The 23,971-nt window shown below is 44.3% G+C and overlaps 2 protein-coding genes across 3 annotated transcripts in view; both read left to right on the top strand.

Moving 5' to 3' along the window:
* TMEM273 (transmembrane protein 273) overlaps positions 1–21,805 on the top strand; it is a 58,384-nt gene extending 36,579 nt beyond the window's left edge. Inside the window, exons 6-7 of one of the 2 annotated variants that reach the window (XR_003143960.3) lie at positions 366–797; positions 18,101–21,805. Coding sequence is in view for 1 of the 2 variants with exons in the window: in XM_025466333.3 (XP_025322118.3) it covers positions 366–390 (25 nt within the window). In the remaining variant the exon portion in view is untranslated. Of the gene's footprint in view, positions 1–365; positions 1,562–18,100 lie in introns of those variants that run through there. The other variant, XM_025466333.3, reaches the window with a different exon arrangement.
* Positions 10,563–23,971, top strand: FAM170B (family with sequence similarity 170 member B). Its single transcript, XM_025467776.3, is given in 4 exon segments — positions 10,563–10,644; positions 23,007–23,085; positions 23,184–23,925; positions 23,927–23,971. Coding segments are annotated over 4 exon segments (948 nt in total).

Raw genomic sequence — 23,971 nt, 5'->3', positions numbered from 1 at the left:
CAATCTCTTCAAGTACATAAAGTGGCATTTTCCTGCTGATGTGCCTTTTAACCTTGAGGTTAAACTCCCCTTTTGGCCACGGGGGTGGGTGAGGTTTTGTGGCTTGAGATTGGCAAGCAGAAAAGAACCTCTCAGTTGGGCTCTATCTGAAAAACTCTCCCTTTAACCTAGAAGCCACTGGCCTTCACACACTTTCTATACTGCATGGGGAAATGTCTCACCTTGCTGAAATAAGCTAATGAATTCTTTCATACCTACTAAATAGTGTGTGCTGCTCACTATTAAGCCTATAAGGATATGCCATGATTAGTTAGAGCATAATCACTCTGTCTTTAGGTCTTCCTGATGGTTCTCTTCCTTTCCAGAGATGCAGAAGTGATTGAGCTCTAAATAAGTGACCTCTTCAGGAGAGGTTGGGCAGTCTGGGACAATTTCCCACAGTTTCAGCCTCAGGGATGTCATGAATTTGAACTTCCAAAGATGGACCTTCATGTGGAGCTCAATGCTCAGAGCAAGTAATATATGGAATGAAGTCTACAGTGTTTCTGTCGTAAAGGAAAATATCAATTCTCTTCCACAAGAAGCTGACTACATAGATGGAGGCACAAGCACTTTATCTTGCAGTAAGAAAGGATGGAAGCCAATAAATCCACAGTCTATCCTGGTCCTCCATAGTGGAGCTGTTTATGATTCTGTGGTAGCATTGTATCCATATCAATGGAACCCATAGCAAATGGCTCATGGAATGGAGATGAAAGTCAAGACACAACCTCCTTAACACTATTGTCTATCAACAGGTAAGCATCATTTTCTAGAACTGATGGCCTCACCTTCTCTGTTGCCATAAGAATTCCCCTGCGAATATTCAGGATTCTTGAGACATGAAGACTATGGGATAGTTTCCAGGCTTATGAATGAAAGACTAACTTCCCACAGGAAGAAATGGAGGGCTGGGCGGGAGAGGAAGGGTCTCAGTGGCCACAGAATGGCTTGCAGCTCTGCAAATGATGGAACCAATGAAGGATTAATTGAAAAAGCCAATGATGTGCCAAAGGTAGGGATCTACACAAATGTAAAGGATTACTGTTATATTTTTACCATAGTATTATGGTTATTGGTACAAATGTGAATGGCTTTTGTGTGGAGGACATGACTGGCAGAGGCTTAGGAAACCCCCATCTTTTTTATTATTGTCATCAACTTAAGGCTGTGTGGCACAGACCCTGTTAAGATTTCTCTCCCCTATACTATTAACCCTGTATTTCTGGGGCTGCATTATGGAATACTCTTTGCCTTTCCAATTAAACAGAAATTCAGGTGATTGTGTGGGCTGGTTCTTTTTGGATTGGGTTATTCTCCTTGTGTGTGATGAAAGATGAGCAATATTTCAAAACAAAGTGCTGTGTTATAATAATTTGCCTGGATTCCCAGGGTGTCTTTTATCTGACTTGATAACTACGTAGTTCATTAGAAGCCTTTGTTAGCTGATAACCTAAAGCGGTAACATGATACTCATAAGCAATTTTCTGTGTGTAAGATAGAAAAACCATCTTGTAAGGTATCTGTTAATTGATTTGCTTCTTTTAGCAGCATTTTAATTAAGACTTCTGGTTTCTGAATGGCAAAGGCACATACAAACTGAAGGTGAATGCCTCAGGATTCTCAGTAATCATTTTCTATAGATACAACAAAACCATGGAGTCCTCTCCTCCATCCCACATCACAATACATTTTCCTAGCACTGTTCCTGGGTTCTGTTTTAGGTTTTGTTTTAGCCTCACACAGAGTTTCCTGGGTGAAGAACAAAGAAATATGCTGAAGCCAATGTTCTCTCCTTGGGTTATAAAGTCTGACATGCCCTGGGAGATGGCATATAATGGGTCCCTTTGACTTCCACCCCAGATTCAAGCTCAGTGGCTTCCTTCTGTGGAAGTCCAACTGGAAGCTCTCTGATGCCCCTCTACAGATATTCTCCCTGGTAGCAGTTCTTGGGGATGGAAGTTGCAATAGGCAAGAGCACTTGGAAGTGTTTGGAGACAGCCACAAGAGGTCACTGTATGTGTAAATGCAGTGTCATGAGTGAGGGCCATTCTGACTGCCTCGCCCAGTGGTTTGGGAGTATGGTAGCAGAGGCCGAGGGTTAGAGAAGCTCCTGTCTTCCCAGCCTAGTAGGCCCTGGGGCCCCTGGAACACATGCAGGTCCTGAACAGCCCAACTTGGCAGGCCAAACACCCAGCCCGGTGGGGCAGCAGAGGGACCAATGATCCTCAAACACTTGAAGGAAGAGCCATCCCTACATGGATGGGGCAGGCAGCAGCCAGTGGCAGCCAGCCAGGGTCCATGGGCATATCTGTGGTTTCTACCTCCAGGACTTGGTACCCACAGGGGGAGAAGGTCAGATGGGAGAGGTATATCTGGCAAGATCAACAAATAAAAAATGAGCATCAATTTCTATGTCTATAAAAGTAAAATATATTTACATTGAACCTATAAATTAAAATCAATACATAAAAAGCAAATGCATATATGTCTATATATTCTTTTATGTGTGTTTTAAGGTATACATATCATAGAATTTTAAGAAATAAGTGGGGATTTGAATAAGTTGATAAATGATATGCCTTTTCATCATCCAAGTGTGGAAATAGCTGAGAATAGACAGCAGATGGAGATTAAAATATGAGAGTTATTGTGATTTCAAATAAGTCATGTCAATATCAAAAAAAAAAAAAAAAAAGTCATGTCAATATCACTCTGGGGTCCCAAGAGCGCTGCTTGGTATCCTCGCCCCAGTCCAAGTAAGAGGTAAGTGTGGCTTGGGCTAGGGTGCTGGCAGCAAGGATGCAGAGGGTGGATGTGTTGGGTTGGGGATTGGAGGTGAAGATGTCAAGAATTACTGGTGGGTAGATTTGATCAAGAAGGAGAATGTGACTCAGCATCGCTCCTAAAGTTTGGTGCCTTTGAGTAGAATGTGGAGGACCCGGAGAGTGCTAGCCTCGGGAAGGCTCTGCAGCTGGTCTTTGGTCTCCTGTGTCAAGCATTAGGGCACCAAAGGGTGGGATACATTTAGGGAGAGTGAACCCCACATGCTTGCAAGTGTTTATGCTTGGGTACTGGGATTAAAAACACATGTGTTGGAGATTGCTCCAGAATATGCTCCGGGATCCTGGGGGGAAAGTAGGGGAGGGTAAGCCTGGAGGAGTCCTAGGCTTCTTTCTGTGAGATAGAGTGTGCATGGGGTTGCTCAGTCAAAGGGGGGTTGAGAGGAGCAGAGCCTGAAGATAAAGCAAAGGGGGTGGTGCCTGTGACATGACGTCTAAAAGGGGCCAGGTCTGGGCTGTGCTCAGGGCCCATTCTGTTGACTGGTTCTTTTCCCTCTGAGTCATTTGTCATCATCTCAGACTTGTCAGATAAATTAATCATCCATCAAAGGATAGGATTTTTCACATGTACGTTATCACTGGATGACAAGTGAGTGGTACATCTCTACACAGAGAGTGGGGCAGTTGCTCAGGCCTCCTACATTCCAGCCTCACTTATCAGCATCTCTTGCATCTTAGGGTTCATGGTACTGGAGTTTCCACTGACTTACGATTTTCTCATCATTTGTGATCCTCTCTCTGTGCAGTTTAGGTACATGATAGAGTTTGTAGGCTCTGTAGCCAAATGTTGCTTTGTGAATTGGACAAACTGTTTAACTTTGCTATGCCTCGGTTTCCCCATCTGTAAAAATGGGCTAATAGTTGTACTTACCTAATAGGCTCTTTGTCATCACTAAATGAAGTAACATATGTAAAGCTCTTAGAACACTGACATGTAGTCTGCACTCAGCAAACACATTTGGTCACATTTTACTCATTATAAAATTCAGAGAAGGTGAGATTAGGGAAGTTTTCATTTTTAGACGTTCATTTCTTTATGTATATATTTGAATCAAGTTTTATTTTAGAACAGTTTTAGATTGTCCTTAAAGTTGTGAGGGGATTTCAGAGAGTTCACCTATGCCCCACACCCAGCTTCCTTAGATATTAATAAATATCTTACATTAGTATGGTTTATTTGTCACAATTAATGAGCCAATTCGATTACACCACTACCTAAGGTCCTTTATTTGTATTTTCTTAGTTTTTTTTTTTCTTAGTTTTTACCTAATATCCCTTTTCTGTACTAGGACCCCATCCAGGACGCCACATGACATTTAGTTATTGTGCTCCCTTAGGCTTATCTTGGTCGTGATGACCTCTCAGATTTTCCTTGACAGTTTTTGTTTTTTTTTTTTTTAATTTATTCATGATAGTCACACAGAGAGAGAGAGAGGCAGAGACATAGGCAGAGGGAGAAGCAGGCTCCATGCACCGGGAGCCCGACATGGGACTCGATCCTGGGTCTCCAGGATCAGGCCCTGGGCCGAAGGCAGGCGCTAAACCGCTGAGCCACTGGGGCTGCCCCGGCTCAGCGGTTTAGTGCCACCTTCGGCCCAGGGCTGATCCTGGGGACCCCGAGATCAAGTCCCATGTCAGGCTCCTTTCGTGGAGCCTGCTTTTCCCTCTGCCTGCGTCTCTGCCTTTCTGTTTCTCATGAATAAATAAATAAAATCTTTTTAAAAAATCTCACTTAACCTTAAACTGGTAGGTTCAGTAAAAAGGAAAACTTTTCTTTTTAAAATAAAACAAAGCTGGTGTTTCTGGTTAGTATGGGGCTGCTCAGTTTAGCATCTCATAACCATTCTGCATGTTAGACCAGCAGTAGAGACCATGAGAATACTTGGGCTCCTGTTTGGGGCAAGTGTAGATCTGACTCCACTGTCCTCCCATACCCAAGAAAGGATGAGCCCACCTTTGCTCGTTCTGTGGACAAGCAGGAACCCTTAGTATTGTGGCCTGAGCTCTCCAGAAATGCTGTTCAGAGCTGCCCATTATTTTTCCTATCAAAAACAAAGACCCATAAAGAAGCCATACATTGTGGTTTGAATTTTTTTGTCCATTCCTGAGTTTATTTTATTTTATTTAAAGATTTTATTTATTTATTCATGAGAGACAGAGAAAAAGATAGAGAGGCAGAGACACAGGCACAGGGAGAAGCAGGCTCCATGCAGGAAGCCTGACATGGGACTTGATCCTAGGTCTCTGGGATCCTGCCCTGGGCTGAAGGCAACACTAAACTGCTGAGCCACTGGGGCTGTCCCCATTCCTGAGTTTAAATCAGAAGGTGGTTCTTACGCACTGGCAGCAAATTGTGAGTCAAGCACAACTGCTGACCAAAAAGGAATTAAAAGGATGTCTAAGGATTACCCCTAACATGTTCAGATGGGGCATTTATGGCAGGCAGCAAGGGCTCTGCTCTCTGTCACCAGTAGACTCACTCCAAGGGGAGATATTGTGTGGCCTCAACCACATCATCCAGAAGGTACTACCTGCTGCTACTGTAGCTGACCCACCTCTCCTTCCATCAGCCTTCTGGAGGGAGTTGGGTTGGGTTAATGACTCTTAACACCTCTGGCAGAACTTGGTCTAAGTTCAAATCACCAAGGATTGAAATTATGCATTTTACATTTAATGACCCCAGTGACATATTTTCAAAAATTTTAAATGCTAGTACAAAAATATTTCTAAGCTTGGAAATCTTAAAATACTTTGAAAAACAACTCTTAAGGGATTCTGAAGCTGGGTATGATAGAGTAGTGTATCATTCTAACTCTCCTGCCAATAGCAATGATAAATTTAGTACAAAATACAGTAAGACAACTATTTGAGGTACTGATGAGCCACTCAAGGCAGGCATAAGCTAGAGAGCAATTGACTCTTGAAAGAAGAGAAGTGGGTGAGTTCACATTTATTTGGCTCTACCCTTGAAGACACATCCAGTTTACATTGTACACAGAGTGTTTAAGTAGAGAGTGGCTATCTCATTAGGCCTGGAAGACAGAGGGTTGGGGTCATAGAAATCATAGTGGCTAGAAGTTTTGGGAAACAACTCTAGAAAGAAAGCATTCTTAGAGGGGGATACCCAAAATCTGCTTTAGAATTCCCCTTAAATTCTTGACTAGCTTCTGAACTGGGCACGCACACAGTGAAATTCAAAGGGGCTCGATGGGTAACAACAGTGGGAAGTTTCAAAGGAACTAAGAAGAGATTTCAGCAGTTGCCCTGCAGTTGAGAGGCAGTTTGAAGTTCAAATCCTGTCAAATCAGATGGGTGTGGTATGATGGCTCATTTGATGTGTTCACTTGGCCGGGCCACAGTGTCTGGGTGTATGGACAAACGTTATTCTGGATGTTTCAGTGAGGGTGTTTTTGGGTTTTTTTTGTTTTGTTATTTATTTATTTATTTATTTATTTATTTATTTATTTATTTATGATAGACATAGAGAGAGAGGGAGGCAGAGACACAGGAGGAGGGAGAAGCAGGCTCCATGCTGGGAGCCCGACGTGGGACTCAATCCCAGGACTCCAGGATTGCGCCCTGGGCCAAAGGCAGGCGCCAAACCGCTGAGCCACCCAGGGATCCCCAGTGAGGGTGTTTTTGGATGAGATTAACATTTAAATGGATGGACTTTGAAAAAAGCAGATTACTCTCCATGATGTGGGTGGGCCTCATCTAATCAGTTGGAAGCCTAAATGGAGCAAAAGATTATTTTCTGAGCAAGAGGGCACTTTGCCAGCAGACAGCCTTTAGTTCTGAACTGCAACATTGGCTGCCAGCCCACCCTGAAGATTAGGACTCACCGACCTCCATAATTGTATGAGTCGATTACAAAAAAATAAAACTCTTTATATACATGTATACATACACACACACACACACACACACACACACACACACACAAAACCTTGGTATAGTTCTCTGGAGGACTCTACCTTATACACTTGGTAAACATATCTAGCTTTCCATGGAAACCAGGACTAGAGGCAGAACCAAAATGGGCCCACTCAACAAACCCCAGAACCCAAATTCCACAGAATCATGGTGATTTGCAGTAATTTAATTTGGCAGACTAACCATTTGTTCCCAGGTCTTAATTTATAAAGGTAAGTGGCAACACAAAGAGTTCAGTGCCATTGAAGATGAAATTTATTGTTTACTCTTCCGAAGAAAAGGAGGAATGTAAATCCCATGCCATGTGGGGCCACAGCAGGGAACACCAATTTGGTCTGAAGGTAGAAGAGAGGTGAAAACATGGCCCAGAGCCTTTATAATGTTTTCCACAGGAGAAGCAAGACAGGGAAAACAGCTCAGGATTGGCTAGTTTGAATGATGTTGATGGGCTCTGGGCTATAGGTGTGGTCTCTGGCCCTGGATTGATTTAGGGCAGGAGAAATATTAGCTTGGTGTGTAAGAGTTAGCTAAAGAAGAAAATGAACTCCAGGTTAGCTGGAATGTTTATAATATGATGTTCTTTTCTCACAGAAGCTGGATTTCAGGGGAGGAATATGCAATTGTGGCTGTTAGTTTGGCTCTGTAATTAGTGGATGCTAAATAGAAAAACAGAATCTAAAAAAAGGCACAATTAGAATGACTAAAAACCAACACTTTTCAGAGGAAGATAACAGAACCCAGAATCTCCCCCATGTCCATTATTCCATAGAACAATACCAAATTTTCAAAGAAGCAGGAGCTCCTGACTTTTAGTTAAGACAAGAAGACAGTAGATGTGGATCTGTGATACAAAATAAATGAGCAGATGCAAGAGAGAGAGAGAGAGAGAGAGAGAGAAACCAAGAAACAGATCGTTAACTCTAGAGAATAAACTGATAGTTACCCAAAGGGAGACAGGTGAAGGGAATGGGTAAAATAGATGATGGGGATTAAGGAGTGCACTTGTCCTGATGAGCACTGGTGTTGAATCACTCTATTGTACACCTGAAACTAATATTACTCTATGTTAATTATACTAGAATTAAAACTTTTAAAAAGGTGAAAAAAAAAAGAAATGGATTTGTGATAATACTGAGGTTGAAATGTGCAGTCAAGGATATCTAAAAAAAAATTTTTTTTGAAAAAATGAATAGATAGGTGAACAGAGAGGAATCCTTAGTTATTAAATGGTAGCACTGAAACAGAGTCACGTGGAATTTCAAGAATTAAAAAATGCCCTATCTAGCCTCCTTGTACTTGCCATTTCTACTGCCTGAAAGATACTCAAATGGTTCTCTCTCTTCAGAGCTCTGCCTACACATTTCCTAGAGAGCACTTCTATAGCTGTCTCTCCAGGTACCATGCTTTATTTTTCATCACAGCATTTGCCACCTTGTTTACATTATATTATACTCTTATCTTTGTGTCCACGGGTTTTGTCTGTCTTCTTCACTGCTTCATTCCCAGAATTTAGAACAATGCTGGGCAGAGAATAGGTGCTTAAGATATTTATTGTTATTGACCTACAGACATTGATAATAATAAAAGACTACAACAAAGAATACTTTTATAGAATAAGTGTATTAAATTTGAACATCTAGATAATATGGACAGTTTTCCCACACAATTTAAATGACTATACTTGGCTCGAAAAGAAGTTGGAAAACTGAATAGGTTAGTTACCATGGGGGGGATTGAAAGTAAAAATTGTTTTACTCCCACTGACAGTATACAAGCACTATCCTTTCCCCACAGGTTCACCAATGCTTTTTGCCTTTTAAGTATTTTGCTATTTTTTTATTGATTAAATTTATTTCCAGTGTTCTACTCTGTTTTCTAATGTATGCAATTTCTAAGTTTTTATTCCTATAAATCACACATAATGAATTTTTTTTTGTATATATTCTTCTGGCACAGAGTTTTTCTAGGGCAGATAGAAATTTTACTCCTAAAATCATAGTGTGTCTATGGGATGACCAGCATGAAAATGGCCAGAGTAATAGTTTTACATATAATAGTGTTATCTCTGGGTGATTGACCCTGATGTTGGAATGGAAGCACCTTCTTCTCTCATCATTTTGTCCAAGTTTTGCCTCCAATGCCAGGCTGCCATTGTAGAGAGTGAGAGAGATATAAAGTGCTTTTGCCAACTTGAGGTGGTGTCCTCAGGTGATCCTGGCCAAGAGAGTCCCTAGGCCCAGAAGGAGACAGAATGAGCTATGAGATGGCTGTAACAGGAAGGACAATGATATGATAGAAACAAGATCAGGACAGGCCCGGGCCTGGGTGAGGTAGAAGGTGGGGATGCTGTGAAGGCAGCTGCAGACATGGGCATGAGTCAGGCTCAGAGGGACCTGTGGGTATCAGGAGAGGCAGAACAAGTAGGAAGTCAAGGTGATACTTACTCATCCTCTTCTCTGGCTTAGGAGTAGCTAGCTGAGAGATGCCTGTTACTCCCAGTAGTTGGAGGAACTGATACGGGATGGGTCTTAAATCAGTATGGGAACCTCTAGGAGTGATGGCAGACACTCTCAGTTCTTCCCATGGATCTGGCCTACTCCTGAAAGAATGAGCAAAGTCACTGAGGGCCACACGGAGGGTTTTGTGCACCTGAATTGTGGGAGAGCCTCCCCTTGCAACAAGTCCAGGCTGAGGGAGCAGACTCCACTTCCCCAGAGAGGGGGTGGGGGGAAGAGCAGGACAGCAAGAAGGGGATCTGCTCCAGAATAGAGAGATTTTCCACGAATGAAACTTTTTAGAGAGGAAATAATGTCTAAAAACAAAATTTCAGAAGTTTTGCCATGAAAAGCCTCAGCCTCTGCTGTCCCTATAAGGAATGATGATGGGGTGATGCTGATAAAGGGAATTAAGAACACTCTAATCTTGATGAGCACGGAGGAATGTATAGAGGTGTCAACTCGTTATATTGTACCCTGGAAACTAATGTAACACTATATATTAATTATACTTGAATTTAAAAAGGAAGGAAAAAAAAGGAAGATGGATGCTAGCCAGGATGGGCACAAGGTGCCTTCAGGTGGGCTATGATCACCCCCTTTCAGTGGCTTCCTACATGGGAATGGTAATGACTCACCTGGATGAGGGAAGGGATGATGAGGGAGGAGAGGAGGGACAGACACGATTCCAGGGCTATGCCAGAGGTGGCTCACACCTGGAACCCGCGGGGTTGCTGGTCCCGCTCTCAGACCCCATCTGAGGCTTGAAGGTGACCCCTCCTTCTGCCTCACTGATTCTGAGTGGGGAGCCTGGGTCTATGCTTTTAAAACAATGAGGGCAAATTACCAAAGGTCGTATTTTAGGCTGAGGCCAAGGCCAAGAGAGAAAACTTCATTGTATTGTAACTTCTAAGCCTCAGCTGTTGTTCATGAGATCTGTAAGGCTCTTTTGTCTCCCAATGGGAAATGTCTCTTTAAATTAATGATGATTTATAATATGTGCTTAGCGTTTGCCTGTCACAATTTTAAATAAGCATTGCAAAATTGCCTTAACCCTTATGGGGTAGAAATAATGCCAAGCCCAAGGCTCACACCAGCTTTGTGAGGGGCTTATGTGTTCAGAGGAGTGGTGGATGGCAGTAGGGGGAAGAACTGTGGGCTGTGGCCGGTGTCCAGAGGGGCAGGGAGGGACCTGGGGAGGGCCCTGGGAGGACTCTGTAGGGGGGCACTGATGACAGCCCGGCTTGCCATGATGGGGAAAGCCTGTGCTCTGCAGATGGATGTGGGCCTAGTTCAGATGTCTGCTCAGCTGCTTAGCAGCTATTTGACCTTGGGCAAGTTAGACGTGGAAAATGAAAGCAGGGTGGGGGCTGGGTGGTGGTGGTGGTGTCTCCTCCAGGACCACCATAAAGATTAAATGACAAAATGAAACTCCCTGCTCTGTGCCTGGCACACAGTTGGCAATAGATGCTGACTCTTTTCTGTTCTACGACCTTGAGGCCTGAGAAGACAAAGATCTGGGTGGACAGTCTCCTCTGGACAACTAGAAGGGCTAATTGAGGTCTCAAAGCGCCTGAAGCCCAGCGCCTGAAGCCCATCACACCCAACGTGGCCTGGCTGAGTTTGTGTTCCAGGCCCTACTCCCTTGGGCATCCGCCATAGCAAGAGGCGCCCCCTCCCTGCCCCCAGACTGGCCCAGGGAGCCTCCCACCCTGCAGGCGCTCTTCCTTCTAGCAGCCGAGCCGGCTGGCCCAGCTGGCTTTGATCAGGCTCTCACTGAGCCGAATTTCTGTCTTCATTTGTCCCCTGTTTATGTTTCCTTACAAACAAATGTCATGTCTTTCCCACGGGGCTGCTCTCTGGCCAGTTTATTTTAACCCTGTGCAGACAGGGGCAGGGTTTTGCTCTTCATCCCAGCCCTGTTTGCTGCATTTTAGCCAAATGCTGCCTCTGACCCGGGGAGCTGGTACTGTCCCCAAGCCCTGGGTTGGACCCACTGGCCCTGGTGTGGAGTATCCTAGGGATGGATGGTAGGAGGCATGGGGCTTGCAAAATCTTGCTTGTGAGCCTGTATTTTATTTTTATTTCATTAGTATTCAAATCAACCTAGAAGTAATTGATTGCTTGTTTTCTTATGTGTTTATGGCACAGAAATTAGAAAATAAGAGGATAGGGGAACCTCCTTTTCAAAGATAAATGCTGCTCACATTTTGGCATGTGTCATTCCAGACTTTACATGTGTGTGACATGTAGATATACATAGACTGTGTTTTACATAACTAGTATTATATGGCATATGTTTTCACTTTATTGTGAACATATTATTCTGCTTCCTTCATAAATGGCATTGTATTTCTTCGTTTAGTTGTCCCATAGTTTATTTAACCCAGGGGGTCCTCTGAATTTATTAGGCACCCAAATCAATCACAGGGGGGACTTATTTACACACAGATTGCCAGCCCACAGTTGATTGGAGCCCGAGAATTTGTATTTCTAACATATTCCCAGGTGAGGCTGATGTAAACCAATCAGTTGAGCCCAAAAATCTTGATTGAGACATGGGTCCCTTTGGGGTTTATGAGTATAAATGACCTGCACTAAAAGCCAGCTAGCAACATTTGGGCACACCCCTCCATAAGGATAAATATCTAAAAGTGGGGGTTTCCAAGACAGATGGTATCACAAGCTTCGAGTTGTTGCTATGTATTGCCAGAAAATTTGTTTCATTTTTCCACCAGTCTACCTTGTATGTATGTATTTATTTTTCCTCCTCCTCCTCTTCCTCCTTTTATTGTTTTTTTAAATATTTTATTTATTGATTCATGAGAGATACAGAGAGAGAGAGCAGAGGGAGAAGCAGGCTCCATGCAGGGAGCCTGATGTGGGACTCGATCCCAGGTCTCCAGGATCAGGCCCTGGACTGAGGGCGGCACTAAACCGCTGAGCCACCCGGCTACCCTCCTCCTCCTTTTCTAAATAAAATGTTCTCACCTAGGTAATCTAGCGGAGAAAGCTCGGTTCATATTCCACAGGTTGTGTAAACCCAGAAAACTCCCCCTTACTCCTCTGAGGCTTGGGTTCCTCATCTATTAGAGGGGAACGAATACTCTTTTCCCCATTCCTGGGTTGCTGTGAGAATCATAAAATGATGAATGGGAATGTCCTTTCTAAATTGTGATCCATGTGCAGGTGGGAGGGTCCTGAGCACTTTCCTGAGGGATTAAGATACAACCTAAATATATATGAGTCTATTTCTGGTTTTAATTAGTTTGTTTTTAGATTATACATAAAATGAAATAATAGTATTTATCTTTCTCTGTCTGACTTTATTTCAGCTAGCATAATACCTTCTAGGTCTATCCATGTTGTCCATCTTAAACAGCAAGATCTCTTTTTTATGGCTGGGTAGTATTCCACTGCATATATATACCACATCTTCTTTACCCATCAATGGATGCTTAGGTTCCTTTCACATCGACACTATTGTAAACGATATTGCATTAAACCAGAGAACAAACTGGAGGTTTCCAGAGAGGAGGGAGTCGGGATGGCAAAAATAGGTCAAAGGGATTAAGAAGTACACTTCTAGTTATAAAATAAATAAGTTACATGGATGAAAAAATACAGCATAGGGAATATAGTCAGTAAATTGTAATATTTGTATGGTGGCAGACAGTAACTACATCTCTTATGGTGAGCATTGTATAATGTATATAACTATTCAATCGATATGTTGTACACCTGAAGCTAATATATTTTATGTCAACTATATTTCAATAAATAATTACTTAATTAGTTAATTAAAGATATAGCCTGTACTGTGGAAACTTCTGGAAAGTTAGAGTGACTGGGGGGAAAGTTGCTTAGTGGGTTTGTCTTCACAGCCAGAACTATGGGTTCCACCAGTTGTCTGCAGAGGCTCCCAGTGGTATGATCAACAAGGGGTGGGGTAGGAGAGGCCTTGATTTTACCCTATGCTAATTACCACTGTGTCAATACTTCCTCCAAGCCCTTTTGCAAGCTGCAAATGTGCCATAAAATTTAGTAAAATAATTAGGAATTGATGAGTTTTAAGTATTTATTACTTTTGTGTTTAATATAATTTATTTAGATATAAGTTTATACGAGTTTAATTTCGATAAGAAGTGTGTTTAACAACTCGCTTGCAAAAAGTTCTTGAAAGATTTAGCCATTAGCTATCAGTAGCCATAACTAGGTGGCCTTGGCCCACCATTGGTTGCCCATCTGGTCTGTGAACTTGTTGAAAATGCAAGTCACTTTTCCAACTTTATGCAGGAGTAATGCATGGTTATGCCGACTTCATCTTTTACATTTGACTGACGGCTACATATTGGCAATATAAATTATTTTGGTTTTGGCATTTCTATATGAAAATTGTCCAGTATTAGTTAGGTTTTGCAAGGACTAAAATTGGGATCCTGCGAAGACATTATCTGGCTCTCACGCAGTGAAGCCAAGCTCCTTCTGCATGTGTCTTGTGCAGAAAGAAAGCTGGCAATTTGGGGGAAGCATGCTTTGTTTCCAGAACCTCATCAGTGAGGTCTTGAGAGATCAATTTTCAATTGCTGCTATTCTTGCCTTTTAATTATCTTAGTTGGGCTTTATCGTGATCAATTTAATTTGTTGTGAGCTGGGTGTTGAGTACTACAGTGCGCCTGCTCCTTATCACATTACTAATGTTTGTGACCTGGAATTTTCTAATAAGCCAATTTGCATTTGTGTATAACTTTATGGTTCAGATATGAGCCTTCATACCTCTTTTACTAAGGCAGGTAAACAATAAAAAAAAAAATTTGGCCTATACAGTGATATCTCAGCATCTATGATGTACCACTGCCTATGAATCCGTGCTATGCAAATAGCCTATTAGGTGTTGTGTCCAGTGAAATGATAATACACTTGCTGGGTTATCTCCAAGTTTTGGGGAATTGTTTTAAAACTATAAAGCAAAACTTAAATGCAGATGCTTATAGTCTTCTCCTCTAAATATAATTCATATAGCCTCCTCTTCGATCTTTATCAGAGTTGTTGAATTTCTGAAAGCCAGGGGGGACTTGAGATGGCTTCTGAGGAGAGTTATCTTTCCCTCGTGAAGTGAACCAAGTGAAGCTGACCTCCTGACCCTGGCAGGGCTTCTCTCTCCTCCCCAGGAGTGGATGCTCACAGTGCCCCTGGTGCTGGCTCATTCAGGTGATGGGGGTCAGACGCAAGGTGCACGGTTCCAGCCACCCTCTGTTCATTCCTCAAGCACTGCAGGTGTGCTGGAGCCCAGTTCTGCCCCCCTGACCATGTGTGCTCCTCCCATTTCATCAACCTGAGCATGATGATCATATGGAGCAAGTGGGGGCCGTTAGAACTGGACCTCCCTATGTGAGCAAAGCTAGATGGGATCCTGGGGATGCAAAATGTGGTTCAATATTTTGAAAGTCAAGAATTTTGATACACCACATTAATAGAATGGAGGGAAAACACCCCACATAATCACGTCAATTGATGCAGAAAAAGCATTAGTCAAAAGTCAACATCCTTTCATAATAAAAGCACTCAAGAAACTAGAATTCAAAGGGAACTTTTTCAACATGAGAAAGGCCATTTATAAAAGCCCACAGCTAGCAACATTCTCCATGGTGAAAGGCTGACAGCTTTCCCTGAAGATAAGGAACAAGACAAGGATGCTGGCTTTCAGCACTTTGATTCAGTATAGACGAAACTTCTTGCCAGGGTGATCTGGAAATAGAAAGAAATAAAAGGTATCCAGATTGAAAGGGAAGAAGTCAGACTGTACTTGCAGATCATGATCTTATGTATAGAAAATCCTGAAGAGTTCACAAAAAACCTTTAGTATGAATAAAAATCAGCAAAGTTGAATTCAAACTGTTGTTATGGAGGCAGAGAAAATTAAGGCCATTCCACTTTAAGTTCAGTGTTAGCACAAGTACGGCCATCCCAGGCCCCTGGGAATAAGAGCTGAAGTTTACTGTTACTCCAGTTACAGGGGAAAAAAACAGCTTACAGCTTAACGTCCTAGAAAGCCCCATATTAGAATAAAAACAGAGCCCAAGCCAAGGGCAGGAAGCCCCTATTAGAATAAGAACAGAGCTCAATGCCCTTGAAAGCCCCATATCAGAACGTAAACAGAACTTGAGAAATTCCTCCAGCCCTTCTGGAGGTCCCAGAAACCAGCCCTTAAAACTAATAAGGTGGAACCCACCTCGGGGTCCAAGTCCCTGCTCCGCTGTGTCGGGTGCACTTGGACCCAAGCTTGAGTTTGTAAATCAACCCTCGTGTGTTTGCATCGGTGTCGGCTCCTTGGTGGTTTCTCGGATTCGCAATCTTGGGCACAACATTGTACTTCTGTACAAGAATAAGGAACAGGGCAGCCCAGGTGGCTCAGCAGTTTAGCGCCACCTTCAGCCCAGGGCGTGATCCTGGAGTCCTGGGATCGAGTCCCGCGTCGGGCTCCGTGCATGGAGCCTGCTTCTCCCTCTGCCTCTCTTTCTCTCTCTCTGTCTCTATGAATAAATAAATAAAATCTTAAAAAAAAAAAAAAAACAAACAACAAAAACCTAAGGTTTACTGTGAAAAAGATATTAAGAAAACAGTTACATTTACTGTTGTACCCAAGATTGCGAATCCGAGAAACCACCGAGAAGGCGACACCGATGCAAACACACGAGGGCTGATTTACAAACTCGAGCTTGGGTCCAAGTGCACCCGACACAGCGGAGCAGGGACTTGGACCCCGAGGTGGGTTCCAGCTTATTAGTTTTAAGGGCTGGTCTCGGGGACCTCCAGAAGGGCTGGAGGAATTTCTCAAGTTCTGTTTACGTTCTGATATGGGGCTTTCAAGGGCATTGAGCTCTGTTCTCCTTCTAATATGGGGTTTTCTAGGAGGTTAAGCTGTAGGCTGTTTTCTTCCTGTAACTGAAGTAATGTAAACGTCAGCTCTTCTTCACAGGGGCCTGGGATGGCTGTACTTGTGCTAATGCTGAACTTAAAGTGGAATGGCCTTAATTTTCTCGGCCTCCACATTTACATAGCATCAAAAATAATAAAATATTTAGAAATAAATCTAATCAAGGAAGGACAAGAAGAGGGAAAATACAAGCACCCCACCCTAAGGTGGAGAGAGGCTGGAGCCAGTCTCACTGCCCTGATGGAGTACAGCTGGCAGTGGACCCGTGTGGCCTCATATTCAGGCCCCTAAATCTTATACTCAGGTTCCTTTCTGGGGAAATTGCTTGCAGCCTCACTTGGCCTGGCCAGAAATCATTCCTGGAGGGCCTAGGATCAGCTATAGGGCTTTGGGTGGTGTGTTGTGGAAGGAACAGTGACTGGCCTCTCCCAGGACACCTTCACCATCTTTAAGCAACTGTATCGTCTCACAGAAGAGACACTTTTCTCTGGAGGACTGTGTTGTGCCCAAGATTGCGAATCCGAGAAACCACCGAGGAGCCGACACCGATGCAAACACGCGAGGGTTTATTTACAAGCTCGAGCTTGGGTCCAAGTGCACCCAACACAGCGGAGCAGGGACTTGGACCCCGAGGTGGGTTTCAGCTTAGTTTTTATAGGCTGGTCTAGGGGACCTCCAGAAGGGGCGGAGGAATTTCTCAAGTTCTGTTTACATTTTGATATGGGGCTTTCAAGGGCATTGAGCTCTGTTCTTATTCTAATAGGGGCTTCCTGCCCTTGGCTTGGGCTCTGTTCTCATTCTAATAGGGGCTTTCTAGGACGTTAAGCTGTAAGCTGTTTTCTTCCTGTAACTGAAGTAAGGTAAAGTTCAGCTCTTATTCACAGGGGCCTGGGATGGCTGTACTTGTGCTAACGCTGAACTTAAAGTGGAATGGCCTTAATTTTCTCGGCCTCCACAGACTGAATGGGAAGAAGCCAGTCTTAAGAGGAGAGTCTGCAATAAATCTTCTAATTGTGGGGGTGGAAATAAAGCATCCCAGTTATCTGTGAGCATATGCATTGCAAATGCCTTGGAGGTGAGCCGAAGGCTGAATGGGAGTAAGCCCAGCACACTTAGAAAGCACGGAAACTTTCTGTTGGCCTTTGGGGTCCTGGGATCTCACCTTCCAAGTGGAGCCATGCTTCCAGAATGTTCATTCAGTAGGAGTTAGCAGCTGGTGGCCTGAGACCTGTGTCCAGGGTGACCTTTGGCCAGCATATTTTGGACAAAGAGAGAAGGAAGACCCAGTCCTTTCCCCAGAGCTCCCAGCGTGGCTGTCTAAGAACATGCACAGGGAGTGGCCAGCTGCCAGGATCTTGGAGCTCCTGGGTCACCATGTACATGGCCTCCAGCTGGGCTGTCCTTCCTACTAGCTGAAATCACCCTTCCAAGGAAGCATATGTTGGAAGAAGACACTTGCATCCAGAAATCTCATTGAACATTCAAGATCCCATGGAACCAGAGCTAGGAAGAAAGGAGGCAGGGCTCTGGGGCCTGGAGCACAGCCATGGACATGCCCGGGGGCCCAGTCTGAAGGGTATCCCCCTCCTTGCTCCCTGATGACAGAGAAGGCCTTGACTATTTGTGTGGGTGCCCTGAGGTTAAGGTCAAAACCCTGAGACAGCTCCAAACAAACCCCGGAGAAGCAGCAGCCTGTCATTAAGGCCGAAGGAGGGAAAATAAGCAAAACTCCCTTCCTCACTTGCTTGGGAGCCTGAGGAAGAGTTCTTTATATTACATTTCTCTGTGGCTCTGTGGCTGAGTTTTTCCTTATGTGGTCCACTGACTCACTTTTTTTTTTTTTTTTTTAATAGTTACAAGAAGCAACAGAAAATGAACTCAAAAGAGAGTACTTCTTTACTCCTCAAATGGTCAGACATCTTCTGGCACTTTCTCTGCAGCGTTGGCACAAGGCTGAAGTCATCAATGATTCCTGGAATAGATCTTCACCAGGAGAGACTCCTCACTGTGGAGCCCACCCTGTGCCTGGTCAACAGCATCTAGGGCAGCTCTCTGCTTTGCTCCCTTCCTTTGGGTGTTAAGTCTGATCGTAGGAGTTCTTTGTGGGGCAGCAGCAAAGTGGCTGGTACTGCTTCAAGGGGCCCTATTTTCTAGCGTGAAGAGAACACCGCCTGCTTAAAACATTTCCTATAGCAGCTGGGCCACAGAAATGTCATGACTGATGCACCACCCTGGCAACGTCAGGCTCGTTGGCCAAGTGGACAGGCAGTTTCTGGATACTCATGGGCTCTGGGGTGAATAACCCGACTCCCCCCATCATGGAGATTGTGGCACAAGCCAGCTTCTGGACTTATAAGTGAAGAGAAAGGAGAAGTGGCATCCCTGCTTCCTGCCGTGCCTGTGGCTCCTTTACTTCCTGTCAGCCTCTTCCTGGCTGAGAAAACCGAGGCTGGGAAGAGACATTTTAGAATAAAAGTTAACACTCCAGGCCTTCTTGATGAGGTTTAGGGCTTACATGCAATGTGTGAAATGAGTTGGCTAAGACTCAGAGCTCCAAGAAAATGCTGTGTTGGTCCTTTTGGGGTTTTGCACACCATCCCTGTTGGCTCAGGCAGTGGAGCACAGAAGTTCTTGGCAAGGCTGGAGAACCAGCTGGAAAACTTCAGGGCCTGGGACACAGTGGGCTGGGCAGGCCTGGGTCTTAACCATTTTTCCCTTCTTTCCCCTGAGGGAGGGCAAGAACCCTGTATGGGTGGCCTTACTTAGCTAAGTATCTGCCTGGAGCAAGGAGAGGGCCTGGGAAAGAGGGCCTTCCTGTGGACAGAAGCAACCCAGAGACCACGTGGGGGTGAAGGCTATTGGCACACCTTTGGGGGGCTTTGCTCTAAGCCACCTGCTAGGAAGTGGCCCCTCAGGAAATAGCCTTAAGGCAGTATGGCAGGTGCACCTGGATGGCTCAGTCGGTGAAGCGTCTTGCCTTCGGCTCAGGTCATGATTCCAGATCCTGGGATAGAAGAACCCCATGTCAGGCTCCCTGCTCAGCGGGGAGCCTGCTTCGCCTTCTCCCTCTGCCTGCCTCTCTTCCTGCTTGTGCTCTCTCTCTCTCTCTCTCTGCCAAATAAATAAATAAAATCTTAAAAAGAAAACCAAACAACAAGCAGCAGCATTTATTTAAAAAATGCAGGGGGACAGCATGGCAAAGCAGCCCCACCTCCCTGCCTGAGATGTAAGCACTCCAGCTCATCCCTCCTGCCTGAGCCTTACCTAATCTCTCTGAGCTTCAACCTCACTCAGTAAAGTATTGTTAATAATGCCCTATCTGGCAGGATTGTTGAGGAAATTCAAAAGAACATATGTAGATTCTGGAGAATAAAGGAGGTGAGTCATGTGACTCTGGAAGATAGTGTTTTGAGTAGAAAAAGCAAGGCTAAAGACAAAAGCAAGTGCATATAAACACTAATGTAGGTAGTAAAGCAGTTTCCCAGAGGGATACAGGTTAACAACCTTGAAACTGCTGTACGTGAATACTGGAAGCAAACAAACACCTGAATGGATGATGAGTAGTAGGCATCAGCTCCCCAGTTGTCCCTAGGGAAACATGGTGCTCCACCAGGACACTGCACTATGGTAGCGAGGCATTGGAACTAGAACATATTTAAACATTACAGATAAAATCAAAATCAGTTGAATTATGATGGCCCTGTAACAAGTTGCCCCCAAACCTAGTAAAAGATTAATCTTTTACTCTGCCCATGGCTTCTGAGGGTCAGGAATTCAGGCAGGGTAGATGGCTGGACTTGGAGGGGATGGCTAGTCTCTGCTCTGAGATGTTTGGGGACCCAGCTGGAATATCCTAAAGGCTAGACAGCAGAATCATCTGAAGGCTCATTCACTGGCATATCTGCTGGTTGGCTGGGACCCTGCCAGACCTGTTGGTTGGAACACCTCCTTGTGGCCTGGGCTTCCTTGCAACATGGTGGCTGAGTCCTAAAGAAAGCAGAAAGAAAGAAACAGAGAAACAGAGAGAGAGAGAAAAAGAGAGAGAGAGAGAAGGAAGGGGGGGGGGAGGGGGAGGAGGAGGAGGAAGTCCTAGGATCTTTTATGACCCAGCCTTGAAAGTCTGGAAGTATTACTCTCCTGCCTTCAATTGATGGAGGTGCCTACAAAGTCCACCCTGCTTTCAGAAGAGGGATCCCATCTTTCCATGGAGTGTCAACTCGTAAGAAGAACATGTGGCGTGGGAGATACACTAGTGTGGCCACCTCTGGCATATATAATCTCCTATAGCCCCATCTAATGTCTCTCCCTCTTCCCAAGGTCACCACCATTCCCAGGGGGGATGTGATTATCTTCAGATGCCCCCCTATGTTTTGCATGCATAGACAACAAAGATTTGGTTTGGGGCTTTTGCGGGAGAGGGTAGTATGTTTAATTTTCACTAAAGCGGAATTCCCTTGCATTTTGCTTTGTTTGCACTTCACTTGAATTCATTTATTAGTATGCATAGATTTCTTTTTTTAATGTAGTGTAGTATTCCATAGTTTGATTATGCTGTACTTTAGGTAACTTTTTTCTTTTGATGGATCTTTGAAATGTTTCCCTTTTTTCCTATTATAAATAATACTGCAACAAATATTTCTCTATGTATTATTTCATGCGCATAGCACGAAGTATGAACATTTCCCAGGAAAGAGATGGAAGAGTAAAAGGCTGAGTGAAGGAACACATCCACTTTTAATTGCAGTGCATGCTATCCAGTTTCCTCGGAGAAAGGCAGGCTCTCTGTTACAGTAGAATATAAAAAGTCTTCACTTCCTTATGCCCTCACTTGCCCAGAGAATGGTCCATCTTTTCCAATCCTGTCTGTCTTCCGGGCAAATGCAATACACTGCACATCATGTGTTTTTAATTTGTAGTTTCCTCATTATAGTTAGGTTGAGTGGGGCTGAACATCTCCTCTGTTTCTCAGCCATCTGCATTCCTTCTCCTGGGAATTGCTTGTTCATTTCCTTCACTGAGCTGCTCATTGCAGTTTCACTAAAAAGCAGAGAGAAGTGAAAATTGAAACAGTGAAGGTTTTTTAAACCAATGAAGTTAAAAAAAGATGATAAGGACCCCTGATGCTTGTGATGATTGAGATCATTTCGGTCCAGAAAAATGGTCCTATAATTAGGATGTTAACTTATATTTTCTTTCTACACACTTTTAATTAAAACACAGCCCTAGTACCATGTGAAAATATTCCTAATTGTTTTATATGAGGTGAAACCCATGGTGGTTTAAAAAGAATAGCGAATAAAAATTTTCAGCATCACTTATTGACTCCCAGACTTTTGTTATTTGCTTTATCTCTTAAAAGTTCAAATATATGTAAGTGCCTAGTGGCTCAGTCTGTTAAGTGTCCAACTCCTAATTTCATCTCAGGTCGTGATCTCAGGGGGAGTCTGAGATCACCTGACTCAGGAGCTCAAGTCTGAGTCAGGCTTCAAGCTCAGCGAGTATTCTGCTGGAGATTTTTTTCTCTCCTCCCTCTGCCCCTCCCTTTGTTCATTCTCTCTCTCTCTCTCTCTCTCTCTCTCTTTAATAAATAAAATCTTTTAAAGATTCAGATATATAATATGATCCTTTTCTGGACTACTTTTATTTTGCATTAATCTGCTAATTTTTTTGTGCTGGCACCGCCTTGTTTTTATAAGGCAAACCTCCGGATTTATCTGGTAAGAGAACACAATTACAGTATTTCCGCTTTCAACTAGGGAACATTGTCTCTTTGTAGGTACAAGTGTGACTTCTCATCACTCCATCAGAGTACATTTTCCTAGGTGCTGTGTATGAGTGGCATTGGGGTTACTTTTGGAATACAGGGATTATTTCCAATCCATTAGCTTTTTGAGCTGTCTAGATTTGGGGAAGCAGAGGAATAGAGTTGGTGACACTGGGCAGAGGTGGGAGGGAAATGGAGAGAAGTATTTTGAAGGAAGTGTGTTCCAACACTAGGACCTCCAGGAGCAGAGAGAGGTGGCAGGCGGGAAGGTGTGCCAGAGTGACCATGGCTGAGGTTTGTGCAAGTGGAGCATGGGAGGGGACTCATAGTCATGGAGTGGGAACCATTCTTCCTTGGGGTAGCAGAGAACTGAGATGCGGAGAGAGGGCCACTCTGGCTTTTTAAATTGGCTTTATTGAGCTATTAATTTAAATACAGAAATATCATAAGTTTTAAGTGTACAATTTTAAAAAAGATTTTTTTAAAAAGATTTTATTAATTTATTTGAGACACAGAGAGAGCACAAGCAGGGAGAGTAGTGGAGGGAGAGGGAAAAGCAGGCTCCCCACTGAGCAGGGATACTGATATGGGGCTGGATCCCAGGGCCCTGGGATCATGATCTGATCTACAGGAAGACATTAACTGAGTCACCCAGGCGCCTCTTTAAGCATACAATTTGAAGAATTTTGATAAGTGTACATTTGTGTAACCACCACAATCATGATACAGAATATTTCCATCATCACCAAAGGTTCCTTGTGACCCTTTACAGTCAGTTCCCTGGCCACCCCAGCTCCTGGGAACCTGTGATCTCTTCTCTCTCCCTCTAGCTTTACCTTTTCTAGAACATCATCTAGGTGGAATCCTATACTATATGGCCTCTTTACCCAGGGTGCTTTCACTTAACAGAATGCATTAGGGATTCATCCACATTCCTTCTCACCAGTGAATAGGCTTGCAGGGTATGGATGAATCATAATCTGTCTACTCCCCAGTTGATGGTCTTTGGGGGCTTAGTCGAGTTTTTGGTGATTACATTCATGCATTATATGATCCCTATCAGTACCCCATAAGGTAAGCATTGTCACCTCCATTTTATGAGGAAACAGATACAGGAGGGAACAGTCCCTGCTCAGGGGCCCTGAAGCCTACACCGGTTCAGGGTCCTGAAGGTGGGTTGTGGTACTGACCCCTGCAGGGACACTGACGAAAAAGTCCTTCTACCTCTCAGGGGCTGTAAAGAAAGAGGAGACCTCTCTGTGGCCAGGACCGGCCATTCTCCATGAGGAGGACATCTACTTGGCCAGCAGGGCTCAGGTGATGCTGAGCTGGAGCAGCTCTCCATCCTCCCAGTCCTCCTCTGAGTACCAGTCCTACTCCCAGTACCAGTCCTGCTACTCCTGCACATACGAGGATGAGGACACGGCCCAGCAGAGCATGTGTGCCTTCTACACCCACGTGCAGACGGTGCAGGGAGTGGCCGTGGCCTGGGAGACTGAGACAGGCTTTGAGCCCATCAGCAGGAAGCCCCGCATTCGTGAAGCCGAGTTCATCAAGAGGCAGAGGAGGAAAGGCTCCTCATTTGAGATGGCTTCCAACACTGGCCTGCACTGGGAACCAGAAGCCAGCAAGAACAACTGCTGCCCAGAGCAGGATGACACGGAGCTGCTGGGCCCCCTGGAGTGCTGCCTGCAGAAGCTGCGGGACACTCCGGACTGGCTAGTCACTACAAACTACGGGCTGCGCTGTGTGGCCTGCTGTCGGGTCTTCCCCACATTGGAGGCTCTGCTCAAGCACGCCCATTATGGCATCCAAGAGGGCTTTAGCTGCCAGATCTTTTTTGAGGAGATGCTGGAGAGAAGGCAGGCCCGGGGCCAAGTGCAGGAGCTGGACAAGGAGGAACAGAGCCCTGCAAGAAGGCAGTGAATGCTCAAGGTCCCACGCTGGGGTGCTTCCCTAG

This window comes from Canis lupus, chromosome 28 (assembly GCF_003254725.2).
Source record: "Canis lupus dingo isolate Sandy chromosome 28, ASM325472v2, whole genome shotgun sequence".
Classification (NCBI taxonomy): Eukaryota; Metazoa; Chordata; class Mammalia; order Carnivora; family Canidae; genus Canis; species Canis lupus.
This window is presented reverse-complemented; position numbering and strand designations above follow the sequence as displayed.